Source organism: Homarus americanus, unplaced genomic scaffold, assembly GCF_018991925.1.
Source record: "Homarus americanus isolate GMGI-L3 unplaced genomic scaffold, GMGI_Hamer_2.0 scaffold25827, whole genome shotgun sequence".
NCBI classification, from domain to species: Eukaryota; Metazoa; Arthropoda; class Malacostraca; order Decapoda; family Nephropidae; genus Homarus; species Homarus americanus.
Window position 1 is genome coordinate 3,896,015 of NW_024738300.1, and position 27,533 is coordinate 3,923,547.

Below are 27,533 nucleotides of genomic sequence, written 5' to 3' on the forward strand. Positions count from 1 at the left end.
TCTAAAATTAATAATTTTTTTTATGACATAATACAATAAATACGTTAAGAACCACCAAAATATTAATTATATTGACATTACCTTCCTAAGTACATCATAATATGTATTTTTAGTTCGAGACTTCTGCTGGTAAAGGTGTTCACAAGACTACTGTAACAAAGTAGTGGTATCCGAGAACCTGTAGCTCTTAAAATTGTTTCTCATTATCTCCGAGGAAGGTGACGCCGTAACCCAGCAGTCATTCCTAGCATGAGGTCAGGTGATACTGGGATAGGTGTTACTAAGGCGAGGAACGGATGTGAGCAAAAATCTCCCTCAGCAGGTTGAGGGAGGCAACACTGCAGCCCAGAATCAAGAGGTAGAAAGCGCCCTGCAGGTGGTGCATCCCCAATACCACCTCACTGCTGTCGTCCTAGGAAAGATTAGTATTTAATGCAGTTGCTTGACTTTCATGAATTACAGTGAACACACGTTCTGATGGGCATTTTTTTTATTATTACAGATATGTTTGTAATGATTCGGTATTACCTAACAGTTACAAATCTAATTATAATACACAAAGACACAATGGATGATGCTTAGTGCCCATAGATCTGACTTACAGGCAGACATATCGTACTGTTTTATTAATTAATTAATTTATTTATTTATTTGTTTGTTTATTACAGTTAACTCGGTTCAACAATAATGTTTTGTTTTTTTAGGTTAAGGCACAGCCAGACATGAGGGATAGAGAAGTCACAACATATAGTCGTAGGGAGAAAGGTTGGAAAAGAAGTTTAATGAGTTAAACAGAGGGGGGACGACACCCCTTGTTTTACATATTACAGAGTTTGTTGGCTAACTAAGATAACCTAGGATTTAGGATGAGGTTGCACTATGGATACTTTGGTAGACAATGACTAGTATGATTTTACAATTACATGTTTATTAAAATCTTATTACTGTATTACGTTATGAACTCACTAGATTGTGACTTGTCAAAAGTGATCTTTTATCATCTGAGTTTTAATCTAAGGTGGATCACTCTGGCAGACAGAGATGGGTCGCGGGTTGGGTTGTTGTAGTGCGGGCAGACTTCGTGGCCACCTGGTGTGGGGTGACCCTCCGTTGATGTCTTCCCCGTTTAGGTGGTCTGGGCTGTGAGGGTCGTCCAGGAGCTTGTCCTAAACCTTCTTCCCAAGGCGACTGAACCTGACGTATAGGGTCTCCGTTATATTTCTCAGGTGGATGGTTTCCACTGTGTCCTGGTAGGGCAGCGCTTTGCCACTGGTTGACCTCAGACACTTATTTTGGAAGTTCTGTAGTTGTTGTAGTCCGGTCTTCCCGAGTGTGACGAGTGGTACGTGTGGGAACTCCAACACAGGCCTCACCAGCGCCTTGTACAGGTGGACTTGGATCTTCTCAGGCATCAGTTTAAAACGTTTAAATTTGGCCAAGGCGACTTTGGCTTTCTTTAGTCTGTCCTTCACGAGAGACTAATGCCCGTCCGAGAGATGATAAGGCCGAGCAATCTGCCTTGTTTAGAGAACTCAATCTCTTCGTCGTCGATCATTAATGGGGCCGGCTTTAATTTGGCTATGGGTATTAATTCGAATTTCGTATTGCTTGTTTTTATCTTCCATTTCTTCTCATACCCCAAGATATCCTCTACTTCCTGAACAGTAAATCGCCCCATCCTTGTGGTGGACCTTCACATCGTCGGCATACATGAAGTACTCGCTTCTGACGATTGGGGGTGGCAGGTCACCCGTGTAGAGCATGTAAGGGGTTGGTGAGAGACAAGAGCCCTGCAGCACGTCGCTAGAGAGTGAGAATTCCTTCCCACAATGTTCTTGCATCTTGATTTTGGCTCTGCGGTCTGTAATGAAGTTGCACAGTTGTATGATCTTATACTGCAGCCCCGCGTGCCAAACCTTGCCAAACGCCTCAGCACTACGTTGCAAAGCAGGCGACCAGTCATGGTGTTGGCGATTTGCTCGTAGGCTTGGGCTATGGCGGTGGATGTGACTCGGTACTGGCGGGGATTATGCACGTCTTCGCCCTCTAGATACATCCGCAACCGCGTATTTACTATTTTTTCGAGGATCTTGGTTGGTACCTCTAGCAGCGATATTGGTCGAAAGTTTTCGACTTTGTTTGGAGGCTTCCCTGCTTTTGTTATGAGGCGGATAACGGCGATTTTGAACATCTCAGGGAAGTATCCAGAGGCGAGGCAGGCATTGCATATATGAGCAAGCTTCTCTATCATGTTGTCGGGGAGTTGAGCCAGGATCTTCTTGTTAATATGGCTTTGCCCAAGTGACTTTGTTTTAAACCCTTTTATGACGGCTGACACATTTGCAGAAACTATACGCTCCTGTCAGGTAGCTTCTGTCCACCAGTCTAGTGAAGTCAGTCCGTTCGAGCGGCTGGAGCAGGTGCTGATGGTCCTGCAACTGACCTAAAATGTCCTCCTCAAACTCCCTGTCGAAGCCCTCGTTCTCCTGTTCACTAATGGTAAAGATCTTTCGTAAATATCGCCGTTGTTCTTGGCTTTCCTTCTCGAATATTTTCTCGGTGTTTCGGTCAAGCAGGTAAGGGGCCGTATTAGAGGTGGAACCCATCAGTTGCTTGATCCCCTTCCAGAACGCAGCAGAGTCGCGGTAGTTGTTGGCTGCCTCCTACACAAAGGCGGCTCACTTTTGTTCATGTAGACATTTGCTCTCGTGTTGGATGTCCATCTGTCGCTCTCGGTATCAGTCTCTCAGCTCCTGCGTCCACCCGTGGATACTGACTAGCTGTCTCACGTGATCGTACTGGACACTGAGCTGCCTCAGCTGGTGTCGAGTGTGAGGATGGGGAATGGTCCTATGAGTGGTGGTTGGGATGTTGTTGTCCATCTCCGTCTTCACATCAGTGTACCATTGCTCGACCGTTTCGTCGATGCCATTGGGGCTGGCCTCTTTCAGGTTCCTCCCCTGCTTGAGACTGAAAGACTCTTTGAAGGAGTTCCAGTCAGCCCGTTTGAGGTTTGACCTGATGTTGGCAGGGATCATAATGGGAATGGATGAGAGCGTCACGACGACTGGCAGGTGATCGCTGGTACTGATGGGTCCGGCGGTAACGTGCCTGTTCATGACGGCCTCGGTGTTAGAGAGGATTATGTCGGGTGTTGTGGCACTGGCACGTCTGATCAGTGTAAGGAAATCATGCCCGGGGTGTTGCAGTTTTTCCTAGCTGATGTTGTCAAACAGCGCCACACTGACGTCGCTCTCATTACCGTGTCCGAATATGGCATGGCGCACATTAAAGTCTCCTATAATGTATATTGGTTTTCTGTGGCGCAGCAGCTGGTTGAGGTCTTGTTCGGGTAAATAAGGATGTCTGAGAAGGAAGTTACATCGTGCATATGATAACAGGTGCTCTGGTGGTCTCCACCTGCACGTCTTTAATTAAATCCTCGAACCCTCACAACACTGTGACTTAGCCGTGATTTGATGGTCACAGCGACACCATCGTTCACCTCACCCGTCATGTCCCTCTGGTATACAGTGTAGCCAAAAAAATTTCAGCTTATTTTCATCCTTTATACCAGTACTGCTTAACAGAATAATGTCTGGGTCTAATTGATAATATATGTTAGACAGCTAGCCAAGCGCTAACACCTAACAGTGGCAGTATGAAGCAATGCCGAATCCTTCACAGAAAATGTTGCCACCCTTACTGTCACGCCCGCAGGGTTTCACGTCGTTACCAAACAACAGGGACTCTAGGCGAAAGGATAGGGCAGGGAAGAGGCGTGGTGTCCAAGAATAATTATATTAATGTACAACTATGGAGATAAAGCAGCCAGACGAGCCCAACGTGAAAATAAAGGCTGACAGTAGTAACGGTCAACAAATTGAGCGCTAGCCGCGAGCGATGGCAGCTCGTCCACCTGCTCTGATGGATGGGTCTCAGGGCCAATTGCAAGAACATCCACGGTGTACACCATGCTGTGGTAGCCCCATGGTCGGTTTGTAAGAAGCACTCTGGGCTAAAAAAAAATAAAAAATATCTACGATTCGTTATTGGAACGTGGGAGATTACCGTAGTACTTGCAACCCCGCCCAATGACCACTACGATGGAACTATATTTTTAAACCGAAAGAAAAGAAACAGAATTGGATGCACATAAATTGTATAAGTCTGCAAAGGAATAATATTTTTTTATAAGATATCCTCCATATTGAACAGCACATGAAGAATTTTATTGGTTCTTTTTAAAAGAATTCCATGTTTGTGTAGGAACATCCGCCAGCCTCTACTTGCCTCATCACCGCTTATGTCCTCCAAATTCTCCTAACCATCATAAAAGGTAAGTCTTTAAGATCTAATCCAAATGATTTATGTGTAGAAATGTATGGAAATCAAATTAAGCTAAAAAAATCGTAAGTGGTCTATTTAAAGTGGTGAGAACTGCTCCATCTAGGATGGTGAATGACGTCCCTTATCAGAAATTATATCGACCCAATTTTCGTAGTGAGCGCAATTAATAACCGTCCAGTACTACCAAAATAATTACTTCATTAGTATAAATACTTAGTAGCCTAAATTTCATATTTTAATAAGTCCAAATATGCCAGGTAACCAGTGCCAGGTAGTTCCCAGGCATGTTTCATTTGTGTATCAGTATAACCACAATTTGTTACTAATAAGATAAATTCAGTGACATAAATTGATGTTCTTTTTTTTTAATTCCTTTAGTGACTCAATGTATTACAAGAAAGAACTACCTTATCATTTTTTTTGCATCATTTGGAGTGATGGTAATAATTCACTTTGCCATTGACAGTGGTAGAATCAAGTGCAGATATATTGGCTTTGTATGTCCATGATTCCAACAAAAATGAATAATGTCTTCCAAAATAAATGAAATTAAAGATCTTATTATCTTTTCGGTCAGCCAGTGAATTTTAGGATTTTAAGTTGACCGATGTTTTTCAGTTAGGTTTAGTTAGGTAGGTTACGTTAACATTTTGATGTAGAACATTAAAATTTTAAAGGGTTTATAAAAAAATTTCTGTGAATTTCTCCGAAAAAAAAGAGATCAAATTCTTGAAATCACCTTCAAAATCTACATTAGAAGAAAAAAAATCAATTTTTTTAGTTTGTTGCATATCAAACCAAACAAAACTGAGTTTCCATTGGAATTATTTACTTTTATTTTTTTAACAGACAAAATTACCCACAATATGTAGGTGTTGAAAACTTATAAATATTAACCCTCATGAATAAAGATTATTTTCACTTACAGTTGGAAATACAGCTGACTATTCACCTTTCACCAATACTGAAGATATAAATCTTGGTATCATAATTGATGGGGAATTTTTCCGGTTCCTGGAACGATTTTGGAATCTGCTACCTAACCTAACCTCGGAATTGGTTCCCAGACTCTGAACAGAAAAAAATGAAGAAGTTCCGTAAAATCCCAAAATTACTCATAGACCAGAAAAAATGCAGTTTCTGGAATTTTCATATTTATGCCTTAGAGAAATCATAATATATGCCTTAATTATTATTATATTTTTAAATTTTACACTCTGCATACATACATGGATATTACGTATTACAGTAATATATTTGTGAAATTTGTGGATGATTTTTCCTTTAAAATACTGTACACTGTACTCTTGATCAACCATATATTATAACATATCCTGCGTTTAATAAAGGCTCTAATCTGACATAAGCATTATCATTGTATTCTTATCATTATTATTATTACAGTTTATATTAAACATTAAAAAATGCAGGAATAATTTGCAATTAACATTGCAGACTGAATTGAGAATATTTTTAAACCATTTAATTATCATCTTGTTCTGTGTTTAACATTATTAGTCTCTGATTAGTTGATAGAATTTCATGAATATACCTACTGTATATGGGTTCCATGACATTTGCTCACAAGATGAACCTAACCTAACTTAACCTAACATGTCTTCCTTTCCATTATAGTTGAGTATATGGCTTGTAAACAAATGTCTGCACACTAACTATATGAAGACTCTCTGGTGAGGATCCATATACAGTATTTACATGGAATATTTTTCCAAATAAAAGACCATTTAAACAGCAAATACTTTTCTCCAAATGCTAGTTTACTCCATGTCATTAACATATTGTATACATTTTTACTCCTGAGTCCTGACATTGGGAAACTGTTCATGTCTTGCTATCTTTCTCAGGGTATTTATTGCATTCCTATAATCAGGTGCAGACAAGTAGGAAACATTATCTTGTAGATAACTGGCCTTTATACTTGTACAATATGAAAGTAAAGATTTTGGGTACAAAGATAATTTCCTGTTAGATAGAAAACTAACAGTTATGGTGATATTTTTTCAAGATTTTATCCCAATTCATCTGTACAGTGAGTTCATCACTGTCATAGAAAAATTATAATACCTAATGCTGTACTTTTTTATATTCTACAGACTTCAAGCACAGAACAGGCCATAGTTCTCTTTATTTACATACACCCAACCCCAAGTTCATGACAAACTTATTACTTTATTGTTAGCTTTAATAAGGATAAAGAAGAAAGGAACAGATACTACACTCTATTCCTACGTTGTTATGCTTGTCACAGGCTTTATTTACCTATATTCACTGTAAATGCTCGTATTTCATTCCCAGAATTGGCTTATAATCAAAGAAAATAGGAAAATGAGGTGCACCTTAGCTTGGGATTCAAGTTTTTCATGCTCGTAAATCGTGTAGCAAGAGTAAACGTTTTTTGCCACTGACAACGTTTGGAGGGTGCAAGCATACCAACCTCCAAGTCTTCCGCCAGTTGGTACACCTGACTACACTACGATGACGTAGTAACAACAAACGACGGTCGGGTGCCACCATGGCCCATCTTGAAAAATCACACAATTTTTACTCCATTGCATTACGACCGCCGGGATTCCACAGAGTGGTGTACACCACGGCAGATCTTGCAAGTGGCCCTCAATTGTTTGGTATTACATAAGTATATGTGTTGTGTAAAGTAAATTCATCTAATATTCTAATTCTGGTGAACATTTTGCGCTTGTTATGTTTTTGTTAGCACAAGAAATCGATTAAAGGGGTTGCTAGTTTTACTGACTACCTTTTATTCAATCAATATTTCTGACTTAACCCGTCTTAAAATTCATTGACTAAGAAACAAAATCAACTGGCGTATACATCCTGAGTTGAGTCAGTGTTGAGTTCACTGACCTAGATAATACTGATTACCATAAGACCAGCAGAAGCTAGAGAAGATCTGAGATTCACCTCTTTTGTGTCCTGCTTGGCTGCGTTAAGGTTTAATGTTGAGGCCGCCCTGTTCTGTTTCACACGTCTATTAATCACCTCCTTTGTCCAGTAGTTTATAAGCCCTGCATCTTCCAGCCGGGACATTAACTGAAGAAATCGGGAAAGAAATGGCGCACCCTGCCTAGAAAAAAACACCGAAAATAAGCTAATGTTAGAACTACGCAGTGAATGTTATCACTACGTACCTTTCTCCTCACATCCAGGCAACTACTGTACACGTATATTTAGCATAACATCTACATTACGAAGTTCGTAAATTTGTAAACAGTATTACACAAATATTATAAATTCCATGTGCATGACTTTCATGTGGTGCATAATCATCACAGTCATTCTTTGTACAATGATAAGTCTTCAACAGTAGTTGATAGTTCTCGGGAGACAAAATTCAAGATCGTCACAAGTCTTGACCAAAAAAAAGGGTCTTTATTTCCATAAGAATTTTAGAACTAACATAATATGGTATAATATATAATTCAAGATGATTAATTATATTATACTCCATACTAGGAAAAATATATTATTCGAATTAAGAAGCTGCAGGTACAGTCTAGCAGGCATTATGCTCGGGCAAGATGAAAAGTGCTTTGTAATTTTTGTTCATTAGCTGTATTACTTGCTTAGTCTTTATATATATATATATAAAAAAAAAAAAAAAAAATATATATATATATATATATATATATATATATATATATATATATATATATATATATATATATATATATATATATATATATATATATATATATATATACAGAGAGGAAGCCAACCACCCACTGCCATCTTAGGCACCACTTACCTGAAGCCCCAGCCAAACGCAGCTATAACTGATATTCCTTTATTGCTGATGTAGAAAGAAGTGTCGCCATGTGTGTCTGTGTACCAGGAGGCAACCACCACTTCAATGTAATTCTTGTGGTCGATGAGGGAGAACCCTCCATCCAGCACCTTCTTCAGTGCCTCATCTGCTACTAGGACCTGAAGATACATACAGATTACTATCATTTATTAATAGGAATAATTACACACACACAGACAATCACATACACATACACACCCACAGTGAGTTACTTGCATATATATATATATATATATATATATATATATATATATATATATATATATATATATATATATATATATATATATATATATATATATATATATATATATATATATATATATATATATATATATATATATATATATATATATATATATATATATATATATATATATATTTACTGGACTTTTAATTTCTCACTTGACTTGGGGTTTATTAAAGATTATTAGATGGTAATTGCAGTGGAAGCGCCCCTTAGTGAGAAATCCCGAACCAGCACTAGAGCACTTAACTTTACTAACCAAAATGAATTGTCCGTGACCCGTGGAAGGATAGTGTCTGTGACTGGGATGAATGAGACAGACTGTAAAATTTACACTTAAATTCCCTCCAACACTACAAACACAATCAAATAATGGTACACCAATATGTGCACTTCTTAACCTGAACTTAAAATACTACTCTGGGGAATAAAAGTTATACATGATGTTGAAATTATTGGAAACTCAGGCAATGCCTCATGAGAGGACAATAAGTTTAAAGTATGAAGAAATGTTGCTTGCACACATGAACCAGGCCTTAAGGGCTTTGAACAAAATATCAATCACTGAGAAAATGGTTTCAAAAAAATAAGAAATTAATTACTCTACAATGAATAGGCCTTAGGGGCACTCACAAAAAGTATATCCAGCACTGAAAAAATGGTATAAAAATCAGAGCTTATTAACTCCACCCTGAATAGGCCTTCAGGGCGCTCAACAAAATTATATTACCCCAACAGATACACACCTCCTAACCTAACTTAAACACTACTCTGGGGAACAAAGGTTATACCTGAGATTGAGATTAGAAAGAAATATTAAATGCACACAGCATACATTAGTAACTGAAAAAATAGTATTAACTACACACAAAAATATTGTCACTATTATTAAGAAGTTACTGAGTCCACCAATACCCGTGAACCATGCTTCCTAACCTAACACACACACAGATTCCACCTGCACTCCGTAGTCGTTTAGGGCACAACCAACAGGCACCCGTAGTTTAAGGCCCAAATCAGCCTTTCTCCACCTTGGAAAGTGTACCTCTAAACTCCACTGACTCTTGGCCCCAGTGTGCGGCCCTGTATCACTCAGCTGGCTTCATTTTACCCCCAGTATATCCATGAAGCGGAAGGGAGTGAGCCAATCAGACCTTGTACAGTTGAGAGAAGCTTTAGCTTCCCGTTAGTAAAATTTTTCACTAAGCTGCTTGAAGATATGTGGTATTGTGAGCCGAGGTAGAGGAGAGTTGATGACCCCAAACGATCGTCACGTCGTTAGTTGGTCACCTAGACAGCTGGGTTCACTCCAACTCTCACCATACTCAACAGGTGGCTCAAACCCAGTTCAGTGGACGGTCATACAACTCGCTTCACCACTCGTGTCTCATACCGCCAGTGGACGTTATCATACCGCGTGGGGTCTACAGAACCCTGAAAAACCCGGGCTGTTAGCTATTGTCTCACATCACCGTTTGTTCCTACCGCCCTATCAAGCTTTGTCTGTGATTGAATAAAACTTACTTGTTAATACTGATGTTAAATAAACGAAGGAACCAGGGCACAAGATCCGTCTCTCCTGGGTACAGCACAGAGGTGGTCCTTGACCTCTCTCACTGCTCCCAGGCCACCTTGCTCCCTGGTTCACGCTTTCCGGGAGTGACTTATTTACCAGACGATTAAAATTAATTAGGACGTACTCAACATTTTCAGACTGGGAAACGATCTATAATTATTTTCAATTTAATAACTGATATTTAATTTCATGATTCGCGTCCCTATTAACTCGGTAAATTACATTTAAGTCATATAGACCTAGTTCCACAACTTCTCTCTATGTGCAGGGAGCGCTCTCTTCCCTCAGACGACCTTGAAAACTCAGTATCACCAATGTCGCGGCGTTTGAAATTACTCTGAAGTTTCTGAATATTACATATATATATATATATATATATATATATATATATATATATATATATATATATATATATATATATATATATATATATATATATATATATGTATATATATATATATGTATATATATATATATATATATGTGTGTGTGTGTGTTTTTTTCAGTGTGGCTTATGAGTTTACATTTGGTTGTCACGCGCAGTATTCGTGATTTTTTCACACATATATACATGTAGAAGTAACATATGCGTAAACAATCGCACATTCATATATTAGTGGGTTGTTCATTATATAAATTATATAAATTCCCATATAAACTGAAGATGCTATTTGGTTATTGTCTGCTGTTATATCTGTTTTCATCCAACCCGCTATTTTCAGCTGTTTCTGCTTTTTTTGGCCGATCTGCTGTTCCTTCTGTATGGTGTTGTCTATTATATCTACATAATTATTTCCTGTTGATAATATCTGCTGTTATTGAAGCTTTTGAAATCTATCTACAGACGTGGCATAGTTGTAGGCATCTGTTTGACTGGCGCTAGTCCCTGGGTGATTGAGAATAATTGGGTGGGTAGTGTCCTTAGGTTCGGCCCACAAATATCTACTTTCGCAGTCTCCACTGGACAGCGGCTGACACTCCGCCCCTTCACTCTCGTCACTTGGCTCTCTCGTCAAGAGCACGGATGTGAACGTCTTCTTACTCCCTTATCTCAGCTAAGGTTTGTGTGGATTATTTTGTTTAAAGCAATGTTTTGTCTATTTCAACCAGTAATTTATTTCTATTTGCTGGTTTGTAAGGTGCAAATCTACTTTTCATTCTATCCATTATTTTATCTTAATGTGAAACTGGATAACAATGTAAAATGAAAGAGAAAACAGATTCTACATGACAACGCAAATCTACCAACAATAACTCGTTCATTAAATTTTTGGTATTTCAGGAAGACTTAATGTTACTTTGTCTGATAATATATTCACAGAGTCATGTAGATCATTGGTAGATATAAGTGGTTAACTGCATTCCAGTTTCAGAGGATTCACTTTCTTGGCTAGTTCACTGCTCTTGCCTCTTTCCCTCCAAATATTTAATCTAACCTAATAGAACATAACAAATTTGGCTACAAATCTAGTTTAAAAATGCTTAGTGCCTTTAACACCCTAGCAAATGCTCCCATCTTCATCACCGGTGCACCTTCCACATCAGACCCAAAGATTGTAGACTTTTTTTCTGTAAAGAACAGAATATTTGGTGTTTTAATCTTATGGTGGAATGGACCAATCCTCCTTGTTCACTAATTGTCACAATTATCATCGTGCAACAGCGATAAATTGCTTGACGATATGCTCACACATCTTCTTGTTCCCAATTCTTATGGGCCGTTTCATCTTGTCATGGTGCCCGACTGTTATCCTCTCTTATTATAATCATTTTACTCCCCTGTATTTAATCACATCCATAATATTCTGAAATAAATCTTCTTTCATCTATGACATCATTGTAATTCAACACCGAAGCCTCACCTTTCATTCTCAAACTCACAACTCTTTTTTTTCTTTTTCAACTTTGTTTCCCTCCTTTTATTCATGAACTCTAACTTATTCTTTCCTTATTACTTAGATTACATACACGCACACACATACACGCACACACACACACACATATATATATATATATATATATATATATATATATATATATATATATATATATATATATATATATATATATATATATATATATATATATATATATATATATATATATATATTAGGGTGGTCCATATTTACTTTGGAATTTTTTACCACAGACCCTGCTACAAGTGTCCATTTAGGACAAGAACATTGTGTGTAGAGTTATTTTAAAATATATTAATATTTAGAGGTTGCTCAAAGCTGTCAAAAAATAGGTAATCGATGTAGACGATTACTTTGTAGCCGATTACGCCCACCACTAGTGCGTCGCATTCGGCACGATTGTGGTGAGTTTTTGCTGGTCGTGATTGATGACTGGGGAAATTAGAAACAGTTCTGCAGAGTATTCTCATTATTAATTTATATTTATAGATAATTTCTTTATTCCTCAGGTCAAAATGGCTAATGCAGGAGTAAAAACACGAGAAAATGTGTATTTGATAAAGACATTATATGATGACATTACAGGGGCTAAGTTACCTTCAAACAGGCAGGTGTTACAGTATTTTTTAAGCCTGCATCGCATACAGAAAAAACCCATCAGAGTGGCAGCTGGGGAAGTCAGACAAAGTTCTTCAATTTTGGACAAAAGCAAACATTCCCACACACCACAAACCAGATTGTGTGAATCAAGTGCACAAAATGTTTGACAAGTGGAGTAGTTTGAAAAAGAACTCTTCAAGAGAGACAGAAACTCAAAAGCAGACAGAGAAAGAGTTCACTGATACATTTGAAGATCACTTTGACATTGCACATGTGAATGCTTTGAATATGATGACAGTTCAGGATTTCTTAATAGCGCAACGAGAAAAAGGGCGTCGTGGGGCAATGTCATCTCTTGACAAAGTATTCCTGAACAGACAGAAACGACGAGAAAAAACTCTCAAGAAAGCAATGAAAAAGAAGTTGGCTGCAGACAGTGCAGAGGAAGAAGCCAAAAATTGCCAGGCCATCGTTGTCTTGGACAGCAGTAGTACGTCTTCTTCTGAGGAATCCAACCCAGTTCCTGGCCCATCAGCACTTCGAACTCCACCTATTGTCAAGAAGCGTGGGCGAAAAGAAGTTCTAACTCCAGAACTTTCTGCAGCATTAGATCGGACCAAGTCCTCAGATAGAATGGCTATGCACATTGTCACCCAAACTGCTCGGAGTCTGGGCCATGATGTCAGTGAATTGATTCTGAATCGATCAAGCATCAGGAGGATACGTCAGCATCATCGCAGTAGCAGGGCAGCTGAAATCCTTTCAAGCTTCAAACCAGAGTCAGTTTTAATTGTTCACCGGGATGGCAAATTGATGCCTGATTTGATGGGGCATGGGGGCCATGTTGACAGACTCCCAGTTCTTGTCTCAGGCAATGGCACCTCCCAATTTCATGCTGTTCCAAAACTTCCCTCTGGTACCGGTGATGAACAAGCAAAAGCTGTTGTGAAGGCTTTGCAGCAATGGCACATTGCAGACATCGTGCATGGCATGTGTTTTGATACAAAAAGCTCAAATACTGGTCACCACAAGGGTGCGTGTGTCAAAATTGAGCAGTTGCTGGGTCGTGATTTGCTATATTTAGCCTGCCGTCACCATGTTCTAGAACTTGTAGCTGGAGCTGCTTTTGAAGCTGTAATGGGGCACTCAGCTGCTCCTGACATACAGCTGTTCCGAAGATTCCAAGCAAAATGGGAACAAATTGACAAGCAGAAGTTTGAAGACTCCTCCACCGACGATCTGGCAAAAGAATCGGTCAGAGCTGTTAGGGACGATCTAACCAACTTCATTGAGAAGGCTCTATTGGAGGTACAGCTTCGAGATGATTATCGAGAGCTGCTAGAGCTGGCCTCCGTCTTCCTTGGCACATCACCTTCTCGGGGAGTACGATTTTCTGCTCCTGGTGCAATGCACCAAGCACGATGGATGGCAAAGTCCATTTATTCCTTCAAAGTGTGGTTATTCCGTTCTCATTTTAAGCTTACTCCAAAGGAGAACAGAGGATTAAGAAATTTGTGCATTTTCTTTGCCCGAATATATGTGAAGGCTTGGACAAAGGCACCAAAAGGAGATCTGATGTTGCTTAAAGCTCTACAAGACTACAGTACCACCAGCGATGCCATATCAAAGGCAACTTTCCACAAAATGATGAGACACCTCTGGTACTTGTCAGAAGAGTTGGTTGCATTGGCCTTCTTTGATGACGATGTTCTCCCAGCAGTGAAGGACCGCATGTTGGAAGCTATGAACATCGTTATTGGAGAAGAAAAGCATGTCAAACGGGTTACAATCAACCCAGATACACTCCAAGTGAAGAACCTATATGATTTCACGACAAAGAACACAAAGTCATTTTTCAAAAAGCTCAACTTGAATACAGATTTCCTGGCCCTCCCAGTAGAACAGTGGAAAGATGATCCTGGCTTCCAAAATGCAAAAGCCAGTGTACAAGCTTTGTCTGTGATCAATGATCATGCAGAAAGAGGAGTAGCCTTAGTCCAAGATTTCTCAGGCCGCATCACCAAGGACGAACAGCAACTGCAGTATCTACTGCAGGCAGTTGCTGACCACAGGAAATCATTCCCTAATGCCCTCAAGCAGACCTTACTGGGCGACAAAGAGTGAGACTGGTCCTCATGCGACCCCTGCCTTGAGCAGCTAATACCCACTTAGATTAAGTGGGGGGGGGCCCAGGCTTGGGGGCTAGAAAATGATGTGTTATGAACATTAAGCATAGGCATTAATATTGTTAAATTTCATTTGACCTTGAGCAACCTTTAATTATTAAGATATTTAAAAACTATTTTACAGGCAATGTTTCTACCCCAAATGAAAATTTTTGCCAGGTGTCTGTGACAAACAAATAGCAAATTTTGTTTTTTGCCCCAAATAAGGACCACCCTAATATATATATATATATATATATATATATATATATATATATATATATATATATATATATATATATATATATATATATATATATATATATATATATATATATATATATATATATATATATATATATATATATATATATATATATATATATATATATATATATATATATATATATATATATATATATATATATATATATATCCTCACAATGGTGAGCACAGTGTACAATAATATAGTAAATTGTTTCCAGTTTTCATACTTTTTAAAAATAATTATTTTATCAATTCTAGATTAAAAACAAAACAAAATAATACAAAAAGCTTGACACACGAACCTCCATTCCACTATATATCTGCTTCACTATAGGCGAAGTGTGCTTAGAAAAATATTCCAGGGTTGCTCCCTTGTAAAGCCAGGGTTCAATGGCCCACTTCCAACTGTTCCGTTCAAGTATATCCTCAAACCCGTCGAGAGGCTTCGTGGTCCCCTGTACTGTAAGGTGAGAGACCAGCGAGGAGCGAAACCCAGTGTCGATGATCAAACAGAAAACCAGCCACCACCCTACCAGCAACTGTAAACATACAGCAAATATTATGGAATAGAGTAATGGGGATAATCAGGCATCTACCACTCACTCGTAGTAACTGTGAATCATCTTCACTATGTATGTCATACAGATATAAGGGGTAGCTATTCATTATCATTTTAGTGTTGGCACTGGATTAAAATAAACGTGAGGATAACAGAAAACTAAGCTAATACTGTAAATCCAGATGACCTCCAGTGTAGAAAAATACAACTAACATTTAGCTGCGAATGAGATTAAGACAGCGAAGAACACACGAGGTAGTAGAGGATGTAAAAAAAATCATGGAGATAGGAAACTTACTCTTCCGGAGTCGTTGACGGAGGGGTTGGACGGAGGCTGTTCTAGAAGCGCGCCCCAACCAAACAGGAGGGCGGTGTTGAACCTAACACTACGTCCTCCCGCCACCCACCACCACGCCCTCTGCATCAGCCACATAAAGACTCCCCACGCCACCACGCTGGCCAGCAACGCAAACCAGAGGTTTCCTGGGGAAGGTAGAATAATCAATCAATCATCATTCAGAGCAGCGTCCTCATATCTGGGGGCTGACGGCCACAGTCCTTTACTCTAAAAGTTTTCGGGCTGCTTTTACCAATCTTCCAAAGTTTTGTATCGTCTGGGGACCCAACTTTTTTATTTCATTAATCCATCCCAGTTTCTGCCTTTCCCTGACCCTCCTACCCTCAACTTTGCCCATTAATATTGTTGTCATTATCCCTTCATCCCCAATTATATGACCAAAGGAGCTAATTTTTCGTGTCTTGCTCATTTCAAATATTTTTATTATAGGTATTCGCCTATAACACCATATTTCAAAGGCCTTCAACCTTTTTCTGGTGTCTGCTGAAAGTGTCCACGCTTCTAACCCTTGCAATAGTCCTTGCCACATAAGCCTTCCAGCAGCCCCTTTCTCAAATTTAAGTTATTGTCTCCTTTCATTAGGTCTTTTTGATTATTAAATGCTGTTTTTGCTTGCCTTATTCTTGTTTTGATTTCTTCCGTACATCTACCATCACAGCTAATATTATTTCCCAAATACAATTTTTTTTTCACTTGTTGCCTACCTTAATTTTTATGCTATGCTTTATTTCCAATTCATTAGTAAACTTTACTTTCGTATTTAAAGCTAAAACCCTTAAACCATATTTTTCACTCTTTTCCACTCATCTATTAAGGAGTTTTTGTAATGCCTTTTCACTATCTGTGACATGAGCAACTAAATAATCAAAGTAATTATTTAGTGACCTGTTTTAACATTCCTCAAAATATGATGACTATGATAAGGGATTATAAGCTTTGCATTATATATATATATAAATATATATATATATATATATATATATATATATATATATATATATATATATATATATATATATATATATATATATATATATATATATATATATATATATATATATGTGTGTGTGTGTGTGTCTGTGTGTGCTGATAACCACAAGGAAACAGTAAAACACGAAGTTCAGAAGCGCTTTCGTGTAATTCACATCTTCAGGGGTGAGTAGAGACTAAGGAGTTATACTTGACAAGGCTAATATATACAGTGTATAATAATTAAGAAGATTAGTAACATTGTGGACACCTGCTGTCCCCTAGGGACTTGATCTCACTCTCCTCTCCTGTATATATTAGCCTTGTCAAGTATTAATCCTTGGTCTGTACTCACCCCTGAAGATGTTAATTACAGGAAAGCGCTTGGGAACTTCGTGTTTTCTTGTTTCCTTGTGGTTATCAGTATACTTGGATCAAGCGCACCTACAGTGATTTACTTGCATATATATAAATATATATATATATATATATATATATATATATATATATATATATATATATATATATATATATATATATATATATATATATATATATATATATATATATATATATATATATATATATATATTTCATCATCATATATGGAAACACCCGAGCATCGACCGATACTAGTTCCATCACTTCAGCACAACACTGCCGAGGGAAAGCTTGCTGCACAATGAATCATTTACTCTCACTTTATCTGCAGTAACCTTTATGAGTGAAGATGTCAACTACAGGCTCACCCTCAAATGGTCGCAGCAGAGCCAAGTGTGGTGGCAGGAGAGCGGGTTTCAGAGACGTCACAGTTAGTGGATCAGAGGGATATCCTCGCAAGTACTCAACCACCTTGAGACGTCCTGGTGTAGGCGCCACGATGGTGCTGAAATCTGTCTCCTCCCTCTGGAGTTGACCAATCATCCCGGTGAAGTTACCCTTCCTATCCTCTCCAAAGGAACGGTTTGGTTCTGCGTGAATCTTATAGCTGGTAAATTTAGCAAGAATGAATATTTGCTACATACACGCTAGAGAATATATATATATATATATATATACATATATATATATATATATATATATATATATATATATATATATATATATATATATATATATATATATATATATATATATATGTATACTGTGTTTCTACTAATCATGGCATAGTTTGAGTAAATTATTGCGTTTACAGTTAAGTTGCTCAAAATAAAGGAGGAGGAAGAATGCTCTTACGTACGTGAAGTTTAGTTTGTCAGCGAAGGTTTCAATAATCCTGACATCGAGGGAGTCTTTGGGCTTGACCATATTCCCGAGGTTATTACTGTTTCGCTCGAAGTCCATGTAAGGGAAATACGGGACAGCGACAATCCGTAATTCGTGCCCAAACATATTCTGAATTTGGTCTGATAGGATAAAAATAAATAAACAAAGTATTATGTAATTGGTAATAACTTATATTAAATTTTTTTATTGTACTTAATAAAGAATGATAAAATTATCCTTCAAAAATACATATAATAGAAGGTATTATAATGATCTTCACCATGTAAGATGTTATCCATAAACTGGAGGTTTGAGTTTATGTTCCACATCTGGATGAACTTGACGTGAGCCTCCCCGTTGTTGCAGTACAAACACCTCTTGTACACCCACACACGCTCACTTGTTACTCCTCCAATAGATTATTAAGTATTATTCATCGATAATTTTTTTTATTAAACAAAGAGATATGCGACAACATTATATTGTGTATGATGAAAGAAAAGTAGACATCATACAAAAGGAACTGAGAAAGTAAAGATCAGAAATAATAGCATATTGCAGACAACACTAAAACACAACAATTAGGATTATTATTAAATGCCTAATAATACACTGACCTTCTTGGGGGAGGTCTCTCCCGAGGCGCGCGTTGCCATGACTCGGTAAGCTGTACAGGGTGAAGTCAGGTACGGCCAGGTAGATGGCATGGATGGTGTTGCGGAGACTATGATGGAGGAGAACTTCCTTTACTCCTGTTTTCCCACCTATCGCTACCACAACCGTCTGTGATCGAAGCCGCAACCCCGATAAAACTGTAAACCTGTAGACAAAAATATCAGAATATTTCACTGTGCTTGTGTAGGCCTATGGCTTGTAGGCCTGTGAGGAGTGAAACTTGTAAAAATATACAGTCTCACTAAATATTAATTTGCTTGTAGTTATTTAGAGTTCCGTTGATATCAGTAGGATGCCGGAGACTGTCGATAATTATGGTCCAACAGAGCGGTCACTTCTTCCACAAAAGGGGAGATAATCAGAGTCAAAACAGGTGTATATATACTGTGTGATATTTACAAGTCTAAATAAAGTACAGTTAACTAGACTGGCCCCGTGATCTGTTACTCTAAGAGTTCTGGTTGAGTCGCGCTGTACTGAGGCAGGCTCATTCGCTAGGTCACGGTAGGACGCCACCCTCCGGGAGGCTCCACATTGTCTCACTGTCCAGTCCCCAAAACTTCTTCTTCCATCAATAGTTCATTAACAGTGTAAGTGCCACCATGTTTTTCACTACAACGGTACAGCAAAGTATATTTTTTTAGCATTAAACTGTTATTATTTTATTGTCTAATCATCACTACATATAACACCATCCATCATCACTACATATAACGTCATTCATCATCACTACATATAACATCATTCATCATCACTACATATAACACCATCCATCATCACTACATATAACACCACCCATCATCACTGCATATAACACCATCCATCATCACTACATATAACGTCATTCATCATCACTACATATAACATCATTCATCATCACTACATATAACACCATCCATCATCACTACATATAACACCATCCATCATCACTACATATAACACCATCCATCATCACTGCATATAACATCATCCATCATCACTACATATAACACCATCCATCATCACTACAGATCGGTAAAGTAGTTTCCGAGAGTCTCGTGCGGACACACAAACACACAGACATAATTCTTAGTTTTATATATATATATATATATATATATATATATATATATATATATATATATATATATATATATATATATATATATATATATGTGTGTGTGTGTGTGTGTGTGTGTGTGTTTGTTTGTTCAGCAGATGCATTGTATTATGCAACAATCAATAAACTTTTCCTTGCACATGGTGGATGTTCCTAGATGATTGTAACTGAAAGAGGAATTTTCTTGTTTAGCTTTAAATATAAACTTACCTGAGGAAAAGTTCGGTACTGTTACTGGCTGTGAGGTCAAGGATGAGTGCCCGGCAGGTAGTTCTGGTGTCCCCCCACAGCCCCTGGAGGAGGTGGTCCTGGGCCAGCTGGTCCTGAGACAACACCCACCCTGCCTCCACTACCATGCCAGCCTCCATACCCATACTCATGTGTTTGAAAGACACAGTGTTATTATTATTATTATTATTATTATTATTATTATTAATTATTATTATTATTATTATTATTATTATTATTATTATTATTATTATTATTATTATTATTATTATTATTATTATTATTATTATTATTATTATTATTATTATTATTATTATTATTATTATTATTATTATTATTATTATTATTATTATTATTATTATTATTATTATTATTATTATTCACGTAGAGACAGTAGTACTGAGCCAGATGATCCTAGAAGTGCATCCACTTAAATTTTGCTTACACGTCATCCTAAGTACACGCACATGTTGAATATTAAAGTCAATACTTTTATTATTATTTTTTTTAAGAAAATGGCGTTGTAAAGAATAATGATTTACCTTAATAAAGTGGAGGTTACGAGAGAAGAGTATGACGTGGTGACAAGCACCAGGTGACAGCCGGGCAGATTGTGTTTCACTACGTGACCCACCATCACGCCCACATCCACGCCCAGCTGCTCCACAGGATCAATCATATCCTGACTAACTACTAGTGTAACACTCACCACCGTGGCAGCCACCGCCACTATGTGATATCCGGGTAACAGCATCTGAGGTGAGACAATGAAAAATCACAGGTTTTGTGTGATTTACCTCAACATTCATGTAAATTACAGGGCAATTCTAGCTAGTCAGAAAGTGGACCATGCAGGGTAGAGGTGGTAAGACATGGGTAAGAAAAGTAAGGTCACGAGAAACAACTATAGGTTCATGATTAACGAATACACAGCTTCCGAAGAACACGATCACTTACTACTATCTATTTCTGGTAAAGTTTGCCCATATAAATGAAAAATTTTTCTTTGGTGGAAAATATAGGTTAAAGGCCCCAAAAATCCAACCTGTGCGTCATTGTTAAAATTCTCCTGAAAGTTATATGTATTATTTGAACCCTGTACAGGCTGTGCTGAGTAGGGACCCCAGAAGGAGGGTCGGGGGCAACTGTGGCAGTCTGTTGCCCGGGCCCCCAATAAAATAATCAGAGAGCCACAAAATTATAAGAGATATACTGTACAGACGCACGCAAATTAATAGCGTTGGGAAATTTGTTGTCTACCATTATCAGGGTGTGAAAAAAGTGATAATATGTACGGTATACTTTGATCTTGGAGTGTGACCACTGAAGTCCCATCATATAATTCTACCCCGGGCCCCCTTTAAGCTCGGGAGCGGGGGGGGGGGGGTTGCTGGTGTTAAGGGTAGGTGTTCTTTAAAATCAAAATCAGAATTGTTGTAGCTGTTATAACAATTTGAAAACTTTCATTTCGGTTTTGCAAAAAATCAATATGATACACTAAAACAACATAAATAGAATAGTTCAGGTCAGTTGAAGGACAACAGTGACGTCGAGCGCTTCATTGAGTGGCACAATACACACTCATCATCTGACTCAATCATTACAACAATGTGTACCTGACTCATTGTCGACCGGGATTGTCGCCTATAAATCAGTAAACTGTGATGATGCAATAAACGTAGGAGTCACATAACAGCGACAGAAGTAATATGTAAACATTTGTAGACGTGAAACTGCAGCAGTAAAGGAAAAGGAAATTCATTGCAAAAATTGCAATGGTTACTTCATCACCTCATTTCAAGCGTTGATTCCCACTTCAGAAAACCTCTCTTGTTGCATCAAAGTAAGTCCTCACTTTAACGCCTCTGCTTCTTGTCGTATCTTCCTCTAACTTATACCAGCAGTGTATCAACTTGACCAACGAGTTTGGAGGCTATTGGAATACCCTTTGCCAGTTCTCTCCATGTAATCATTTTGCTTTTAGGTGTTATTAATATTATTAGTAGTAATGGTATTATCATCATCACTATTACTATTATTTTTCTTCTTGCAATTATCATTGTTTTATATAAATATAAAATTTTAATGTCAAAGTTTTCTGATAAAAATTTTTCAGTGTAAACCTTGTTATTAGAATTCTGTTTATGGCGTTTTACGTAACGTTATTTTATTTCGCACTTTTTCAGCATTGCCACGCAGGATTTTGAATGACAGGTTGTGTACGTTTGTTCTTCATTTTAATGTAAAGTAATCGTACAGTAAGAGATACTGTTTGAAAACATTATCTCAAAAACGTGTATATGTATATATATATATATATATATATATATATATATATATATATATATATATATATATATATATATATATATATATATATATATATATATATATATATATATATATATATATATATTTCATGTAAATCCACAATGAAAACGTGGATAAGATAAATCTTGATAAAATCACACGGGAAAATGGAAACAACGGAGTTGCCTCTGAAGATGTCTTGAATAAAGACGAAAGCTAAGGTGCTCCGTTGTTTCCATTTTCCCGTGTGATTTTATCAATATATATATATATATATATATATATATATATATATATATATATATATATATATATATATATATATATGCTGATAACCACAAGGAAAGAAGAAAACACGAAGTTCCCAAGCGCTTTCGTGTAATTCACATCTTCAGGTTACCTACAATCATACATATTCTACATTTCAGATACAAATGCTTTAATGGCAATGATGTCACGTAACACATACTTTTCATAACTCAACACTAGACAACATGAACATAAATTTTATCGATGTGAAAATAATTTTCAAAATAATCTGGCAATATCAAAATTATTGGAGTTCCTTACAATTCTGATAAACATACAATACTTATCAACCCTATTACACACTCTGAATGTTCATCATTTCCCACTCATAGTAGGCATGAATAAATTCATTCAGAGAACTCTCGTGACAACAGTTGTTTAATGCTTGCCAGTATGAATAAATGGGACAAGGTCTAAGTACATCTGCCGTTGTTAGTAGAGGGTTTAACTGTCCAGCAGTTGCTACGGCTTTCCTTTGCTTCCAAAAGTCAAGGCGGGGTCGTTCAGTGTACGACCGTGTTTTCACCGTCCCCTCCTCCTGCCACCGCCGGATCCATCTGTACACGGTGGACACGCTGGCTCCACTCTTACGGGATATATCCCGAGCTGTCATGCCGTCCAGCCACATCCACACGATCATGATGCGGTCAGCCATGAGAGTTCGATTGTGGGAAGTTTGTTTGTCCATGAAGTTGAGGCTCTGCCAAACAGACGATTAATGTTTATCGCTATTTTAAAATCGTGGATCGGTAACTGTGCGTGTGTGTGTGTGTGTTTTACTTCTTATAAATAGGACTTATTCTCCTAATAAACTTCTACAATAACTGACGCTTTTTGTAGCAGTTGAAGTTTGAGGTTGTAGATCACCCACCTAACAACCTTGAACTTGAGCCACCTGAGTTTCACCTCTGATTGAAGCTTTGAGGGGATGTCGTTTTACTAATTACTATTTGGTGCTAGTGTGGCTTCTTGCGAAGTCGAAAACCTTTCTTTTGATGGTATACAAAATCCTGTGCACTGCTGGACTGTGTTGAAAAGTAGGTGGTTTTGTGTATTATTTTTTTTTCCAGTCATGTAATAAGTAGGTGTGATATAAATAAAACACATTGAGATCTTGCTTCCAACGTCCGTGGTCTCGGATTTATTTACTAATGTTTAGGGTTGTTGGGAGGGGGTTGTCAACTGTGGGTTCAGGTAATCCTCAGCCTGAACCTGGCAAAACTCGACCGAGATCAATCTCACACTGAAAATTCTGACTGCGCCTACCTCTAATGCTCCAGTTGAGTGTGTATTTAGCCGTAGTGGATAATAATGTGGCCACATAGTTGCTGAACATCAGTAAAATGCATTATTAGTACATGGACTTATTTTAAGTGTTTTGAACACTTTCATGTTTTAAATACAGTAAATAAAAAGATAGCGTACCTGGAACTGATCAACAAATCTGATGTAATCGATGTGACCCTAATAAATAAATAAGAATTAAAGTGTACCCTGTATATGTTCAATTATCCATAGGTATATAGTGAAAGTGAAAATAATGCAAACATATAGTAGGTGGCTCACACAAATTTTGTATTTTTTGTTTAAATAACACTGACAGTCCCTCATTCTATTTTAAAAATATGTCCCAAAACCAAGATGTCGCTTCCTAATTGTCATCATGATTTCTCTTCTCATATTTGCCGTCTCCAGCACCTCCACGTTTCTCACCCTAGCCGTCCACGGTCTCTTCATCATCATAAGCCAACACCTCATCCCTATCTTCTCATTTCTTTGTTCATGTTCCGAGTTTATCATCCGTGTGATATTACTCACCACAAAAAAGTCATAGTTGTGGCAGCTCTTTTTTTTATTCTAATTTTGTTGTGTCTAATTGTTCGCAGGTTTTCATTTTCTCAAAATTTTTTTGCCTTATTTATTATTTTCATGATCATCTCTCAACTGATGTTTGAATACTCAAGCAGAAAAACTGTTTATTTAGTTAATGGTAGAATAGCTTATGCCGATGTTACATTGTGGATTTCTTATACAACTATAGTTTGTTTCGTTTATGTTCATATTTAATCCCCGTGATTCATCTCCGTCACTCACCCCGTGTACTAACTTCTGTAACTTCTTTTGGTGTCTTTTAAATAGGGATAATCGCCGAGTAAGCTTGAAATAGGAACTGACGTTTATGCCCAATTAGATTAACGTTTTGCATTTGTTACTACAATTTAATGGAAATTAATTCGTTATAATAAAATTTCCTCTATTTCGTTCAAGACGTCGCTGACCAACATAACACAACCAAAATAAACCTAAAATAGGTTAGGTTAGATTAGGTCTTCAATCATACTATTAATTTTTATGTATTATGAAGATCTACGTGATAGTCAATGACCAGTCAAAAGCTTCTAGTAAAATGATTGTGTATATATATATATATATATATATATATATATATATATATATATATATATACACACACAGGGAGTGCAGGTGATAGAAAGAGGAGTGTGACCAAGAGAGAGAAAGAGAAGGAAGCAGAACGGCGAAGACAAAGGAAGAAGAGATCAAGAGAGAATGCGAGTAAAGTGAGAGAGAGAGAGAGCAAAGACATAGCTGGAGAAGGTGTTTCAGTTAGGATAATTTTACCCAAATTGTCCTCTAAACCAGCTTGAATCTTGTCAGTGATCCCGATGGAAAAAAAATGGCGGATAGAGAAAGAGAGCAATGGCCGTGAAAGAGAGGAGAATAACAACGCGGGTGAAAGAGAGAAAAGTGTCAGAAAGTGAAAGGAGAATGTCAGTGAATGAAAAGAAAATGTCAGAAAGAATTTGAAAAAAGTGATATATAAAAGAGAGGAGACTGAGAGAGTGAAAAGGGGGAGTAACAGTGAAAGAGAGGAGAGTAAAAGAAAGTGAAATGTCAAAGAGGTATGAGACAGAAAGAGAAAAAGTGAGAAAAAGCATTGAGTGTGAGGATGAGAGCAGATGAAGCCAAATCTCGCTCAAAACAAATAAACATTTAAAGAAACACATAAAACATAGTGTATTTCCTAACAAGTGTCTATAGACAAACAACTCCAGTACATCAGGGGTGACCCATCCACGATCCTTAAATCTCGTATCCTGGTAATGATGTTAGGTACACAATACATACAAGTACTATATAACTCTATTTAAAGGTCTTGTAAGCAGCTGGGTACTAATTGAATTGCAGTAAGAAGGGTATAGGGGTGCATGGACAAATAATGGAAAATAGTTTCCTTTTGATATTTCGTATATTATTCATTATACAATGGAATACACCTTTTCACATTTACGTTGAGACATTGTTATATAGAAATTTGACATATTTAACAACCAAATAACAGAACACATATCTAATGACATTCTAAAATAACTGTTCGTTCATGCTAACGGAAATGATTGACATAAGTTATGAAATTGACAGACGTGAACAATAAACCGACAGTCTACATATAGTTTGAGATTGTAACACTTGCAGATTGACATATCACCATAAGATTTTGACAAACAGATAATAAATTGACAAACAACATAACAACTACCATACCCCTTGGTGCATTTTACACAGGGGCCGGTCATTTTACACAGAGGGGTTGAACACCTGAAACCATGAAACATCAATCGAAACAGTGGTATGTACCGGAGATTCAGTGAAACAGTGAATACGAGGTGACTTGGTGTGCTATCTGTAGATCGGCAGCATTCCCGAGACACCCACTCGAGGAGTACTGTTCATAGTAGGTCTGGCACACTTCGGAAGCATCCTGCTATGCCTCGCAGACGATATCGCCGGGTGTCAGACGAAGATCGTGATGGATTAATTACTCGATATGAAGCTGGGGAGGATTTTCTGGACACTGCTGCCGAGCTACGAATTCCAAGAACTACAGAATATGAAAGAATTCGCAAGTTTGTGGAGACAGGAGAAAACAGGAACTACGTGGATGAGGAGGACGACGACCACCTGTGCTGGATGACGAGGCGAAGGACTTTTTGGTGATGCTTGTTGAGGCTACACCAACGATCACCATTAGAGAACTTAACCATACACTTCGGCAAACATTTCCAGGCAAGCCACATGTATGCAACATGACTGTGTCTAGGGCTTTGGATGGCGAACTTATTACTCTGAAACAGTTACACAATGTACCGGCTAACCACAATTCAGAGGACGTTAAAGCCGCTCAGTACATGTATGAGGATGGCGTTCATCAACATCGTGTGTACGTCGATAAAACCGGCTACAACCTGTATACGTGTAGGACCTACGGCCAGGCTCCACTGGGACTATGCGTCAACAGGATCGTTGCAGGGCAGCGTGGCAGTAACGTGACATTGATAGCAGCTATCTACAATTTGGCAAGCCTATATTCTAATTCAAACATTAAAATTGACAGACGTGAACAATAAACCAACAGTCTATGCAGACTGTCGGTTTATTGTTCACGTCTGTCAATTTCATAACCTTTGTCAATCATTTCCGTTATCATGAGCGAACAGTTATTTTAAAATGTCATTCGATATGTGTTCTGTCCTTCGGGAATGAAATATGTCAAATAGGTATATAACAATGTCTCAACGTATATGTCAAAAGGTGTATTAATTTAAAAAATTTCTTGTCGGCAAAGTATCGTAAAACAGTAAAACTATTTTGTTTTAAATTCTCTGTGAAGCATTTATATCTTAAAGGAGAATACCAGAGAATATTAACGAAACTAACTTACGGTACTGAAGGAAGCAGAGGTGTTCTATTAGTGGTGGCTTCACCAGTCAAA

The 27,533-nt window shown here is 37.6% G+C and overlaps 1 protein-coding gene across 2 annotated transcripts; it reads right to left on the bottom strand.

Moving 5' to 3' along the window:
• Positions 1 to 27,533, bottom strand: LOC121873794 (probable glutamate receptor). Of its 2 annotated transcripts, XM_042377497.1 has the most exons (12): positions 27,483 to 27,533; positions 20,665 to 20,876; positions 20,105 to 20,269; positions 18,738 to 18,940; positions 18,401 to 18,529; positions 18,095 to 18,260; positions 17,604 to 17,842; positions 15,826 to 16,010; positions 15,271 to 15,507; positions 8,138 to 8,316; positions 7,294 to 7,456; positions 1 to 412 (listed from the first exon to the last, which is right to left on the bottom strand). In XM_042377497.1, exons 2-12 carry the CDS (start codon positions 20,874 to 20,876, stop codon positions 281 to 283), a joined length of 2,010 nt encoding a protein of 669 aa, XP_042233431.1. In that variant the 5' UTR covers positions 27,483 to 27,533; the 3' UTR covers positions 1 to 280. The 2 variants fall into 2 exon arrangements, with proteins under 2 accessions (XP_042233431.1, XP_042233432.1); XM_042377498.1 differs by lacking the exon at positions 18,401 to 18,529.